General features: G+C 42.1%; 1 protein-coding gene across 1 annotated transcript; it reads right to left on the bottom strand.

The window, feature by feature from the left end:
* Positions 1 to 15: 15 nt before the first annotated feature.
* On the bottom strand, positions 16 to 3629 carry LOC116379294 (protein DEK; the record flags this gene model as incomplete). The annotated part of the gene is made up of 7 exons (XM_031841234.1): positions 3536 to 3629; positions 2048 to 2177; positions 1232 to 1330; positions 1011 to 1120; positions 769 to 863; positions 553 to 682; positions 16 to 396 (listed from the first exon to the last, which is right to left on the bottom strand). Coding segments are annotated over exons 1-7 (990 nt in total), but the record flags the coding sequence as incomplete, so codon positions are not given.
* Between the last annotated feature and the right edge of the window lie 362 nt (positions 3630 to 3991).

Here is a 3991-nt window from a genome sequence, read left to right on the forward strand (position 1 = left end):
CCTAGACAACCTCACCTCCTCATCTTCTTCTTCCTCCTCCTCTTCTTCTTCTTCTTCCTTGTCTACAGACTCCTCCTCCTTGTGAGACCGGTCCTCCTCTTTCTCTGACGGTTTGTCCTCCGCATCCGATCCCTCGGCCTCCACCAAAACCCCCCTCGCCTTCTCTTCTTCCTCGCTGCTGGAGTCCATGACGATGGCTTTGGACTTGCTTCCTGCTTTGGACTTGCTTCCTGCTTTGGACTTGCTTCCTGCTTTGGACTTGCTTCCTGCTTTGGACTTCTTGGGGCTGGGCGAGGAGCTGCTGGGTTTGGGTTTGCTCTTCTTCTTGGCGTTGGACTGCGAGTCGTCGCCCGACAGCTTCTTCTTTGATTTCCTCTTCTTCTTCACATGGAGACGCTGCCGAAGGAAATGAGAGGTTAACTTCAGGGTCTCACACGTCAATATATGATATCTCCTCTGACAACAGTCACGATGTCAAGATGTCCTACCGTGACTGCTCGGCTGCTCTCTTGAACTCAAGTTTAAGTTTGAACCACCGAACTCTCCGCTCACCTTCCCGCTGTTTCTCGGTGCGATGAGGAACGTCAGGATCCTGTCGACCAGATCAGAGTGAGTTCCTTTCTTCTCCAGGTCCAGAACTCCACAGACCACTTTCAGTTTGGGGTTCGTAAAGTGAGAGTTCCTGCAGTCAACGAAAGACAACATGCATGTTCTTAATTATGGGTGTGTGTCTGTGTATCTTTGTCTTGTTGAAGAACACAAACGTACTTGAGGAGTTTCTCTCGTTTCTTGGTGTAATGTTCGCTGTCGGCGTCAAAAGGAAAGCCGTTAAACAGACGCAGGTTCTTCTTCAGCGTGGTCATCTGAGGAAACAACGTTAAACGTTAAACTCACCACAACGGTAGACCTGGTAACTCAACACCCCTAAAGGAAGGAGCATCTCTGACGATAACAACACAGACTGCATCACTGAACAGTCTGTTCATGTTAAACCATCCAGATGTTGGTACCTTCCCCGGCCTGTCGAACAGGATGGCGTGCAGAGGTCTCAGGTTGGCCGCCTTCATCTTGGTGATCTGGTGACCGGTGCGTGGAATGTCTCCCAGTTTATCTCCACTACCTGAAGACAAAACAAGCAGACACACTTAACACACTCGTCCACATTATGGTTAAATAATCAACACTCGTATCCAGCTACGAGATGCTTCAAAATAAAAGGTTCAATATTGACCGTCTCCAATCCTGAGCTTCTCTTTCGGCTTCGGAGCCTGCAAATCGAGCCTCTCGACTGTCTTCTTTGCCCGCTTACCCTCAACGATGTCGCCTGCTGCTGCAACGACAGAGACGAAGAAATCAGCTTTGTCTCCCTTATATTCGTCTCTCTGAGGTCTTGATTTTCTCTACAAAATAAAAGTCCTGCTCCTCTATGAAACAGAGCCATCATGAGTAGAAGTAGAGAGAACTAGAACATGACTTTAGTGCAGAATAACAGTTATGATGTCATCAATCATTAAAAAGAAAAAACACAAGTTGAATTTCTTTGATTATTTTACAAAAATTGGAATGATCAGAAGTCTAGAAAGGCGTTAATCAACTGAGTGAATTGAGAAGGAGGTGCACCTTGTGTTTTACTGTGCTATATAAGACACACGAGACGTACTCTTTAATAAAATAACCTCCATTCATGCTGATTTATTTTGGCTGATAACTGTGAAAAACAGAATGTTGTGTTGAAGACCGAGCGGTGAAATAACATGAACTGAATGAAATGTTTGTCCACTGCAGCTGTTTCTCTGTTGTCTTATGAACCAATGAGTGTTGACACGTTGTGTGACATTAAAACACAAAGACATAATACACACCCACTTATTCACAGGTGAGGAACCTGCTCTTCAATAAACTGAATGCGTCAACAGGTGACCGCACCCTGCATGAACGGAATGTGTGTATGTGTGTGTGTGTGGGTCAAAGGTTCGTCATAGTCTGGTGTTTAGTCGTCTGTGACTGAAGGAGCAACAGAGGAAGTGAACCCTCTCCTTGACTCTACCAGATGTCTTGGAGCTCTTGTTGGGACTCGACTGGTCCTCCTGTGACGTCTCCTGCTGCTCTTCCACTTCCTCCTCTGAAGCCGCAGAGCTGTCCATCGCTGCCTCAGTGTGTCCGAGTATCGATCCGTCCTATCGGGAGAAAGACGGACACGTCACCGCGATCCCTCCATGCTGGTCTGGTAATGAATGCATCATACACGCACAATCTTTAACACACACAAACACACACACACACACACACACACACACACACACACACACACACACACACACACACAAGTCAAATGACGTGTTCATGGAGCCTTTTATGAAGAAATAAATCTTAATCTATGTGAGTAAAGTCTTACATTCAAGGGTCTGTATTCATTTGACTGAATAAGTTAAAGTAAAACATCCCCACACACTTGAATGAGACGCTTCCTCACAAAGCTGCAGGATCTGTATTATTGAACCTGTAGGATTGATGAATATGCATCTTTGGTGAGGTCTCTCAAAACTCATTAATGCTCTTTAGTTCATATAGTTGACTCATAAGATGCATGCTGACCCGTAATGTAATCTTCTAGTAATGTGTTATTTCTATGAAGTTTAACCCGGAAGGAGCTCTAGTGCTTTAAAACGACAGATTCATTAATGATGTCTGATGCTTCAAGTTAACCTTTATTAACTATTGTGTCCTCAAACAAAACAAAGCTCAGTGTTTGCTCGTCCACACAGCTAGCTACTGCCTGCTAACACCGCCGTTAGCTACAATGCGCTCAACTCAGCAGACACTTATATTTTAGTGCGCCTCTATGCTGAAATTCACGGTAAACACATTCAAACGGAACAGATCGGGAGCGAGAGAAGGACACTTTGCAAAGTTAACGGGAAGATTAACGTGACAACATCCGGATTTCAGACGTGGGACAACATCCGGTTTTCAAAATGAGATGACAACAAAGTGTATAAACATTTTGCATAAATGGAAATAAGAGAAAATTTATTATATTCATATTAAGTATAAAACATGTTACCTGCAGCTCGTGAGTTAAAGGGAAAATACAACTGAATTGTGGATGACATGTATATTATTTGATTTGAGGGCAGCTTGTATGATATTATATAATTTAATAATAATTTCCCTTTAACTCACGAGATGTAGGTAACAGGTTTTACGTTTAATGTGAACATAATTCATTTATTATTTCCACATATAAAATTTGTATATACGCTTAGTTGACATCTTATTTTGAAAACAGGATGTTGTCTCACGTTAATCTTTCCGCTAATTTTCCAAAGTCCTTCGCTCGCTCCCGATCTGTGCCGTTTGAATGCGTTTACCGTGAATCTCAGCATAGAGGCGCACTATAATTTAAGCGCGCGGCTAAGAGAGTAATAACGATGTGAACCGTTTACATAGCGCGGCAACAAACTCCTCAAAAAGGTCCCAACATGTTCAAACTGTCACTTAGCTCGCGTTAGCTGAGAAGCTGTGAAAAGTTTACCTCGTAGTGGAGCAGCGGGCTGTGTTCATCTGTCACTTTCCTCATTCTAACTTCATGATGGCGGTTTCTCTGGGGGGCGGGGACTAATGCGGCGCCCACTCCACTGATTGGATTAAGGACCGACGATGTAGCTCTTCTTCTTCTTCATGTTAGATTTTATGTTGTATGTATCCAATGGTGCATCACCGCCCCCTGTCGTCTAATTTGAAGTTGCAAATCTTATAAAATCTTATAAATTAAAATCTTATAAAATCTTATAAAATAAAATCTTATAAAATCTTATAAAATAAAAAAAAATCTTATACAATAAAATCTTATAAAATAAAATCTTATAAAAGAAAATAAAATAAAATCTTATAAAATAAAATAAAATAAAATACAAAACAATACAATAAAATGAAATAAAATATGTGTTGATGATGAATGTTTGTGATAAACTGAAGGATGAAGTGTTCC

Source organism: Anarrhichthys ocellatus, unplaced genomic scaffold (assembly GCF_004355925.1).
Source record: "Anarrhichthys ocellatus isolate YVR2014 unplaced genomic scaffold, GSC_Weel_1.0 scaffold4058, whole genome shotgun sequence".
Lineage (NCBI taxonomy): Eukaryota > Metazoa > Chordata > Actinopteri > Perciformes > Anarhichadidae > Anarrhichthys > Anarrhichthys ocellatus.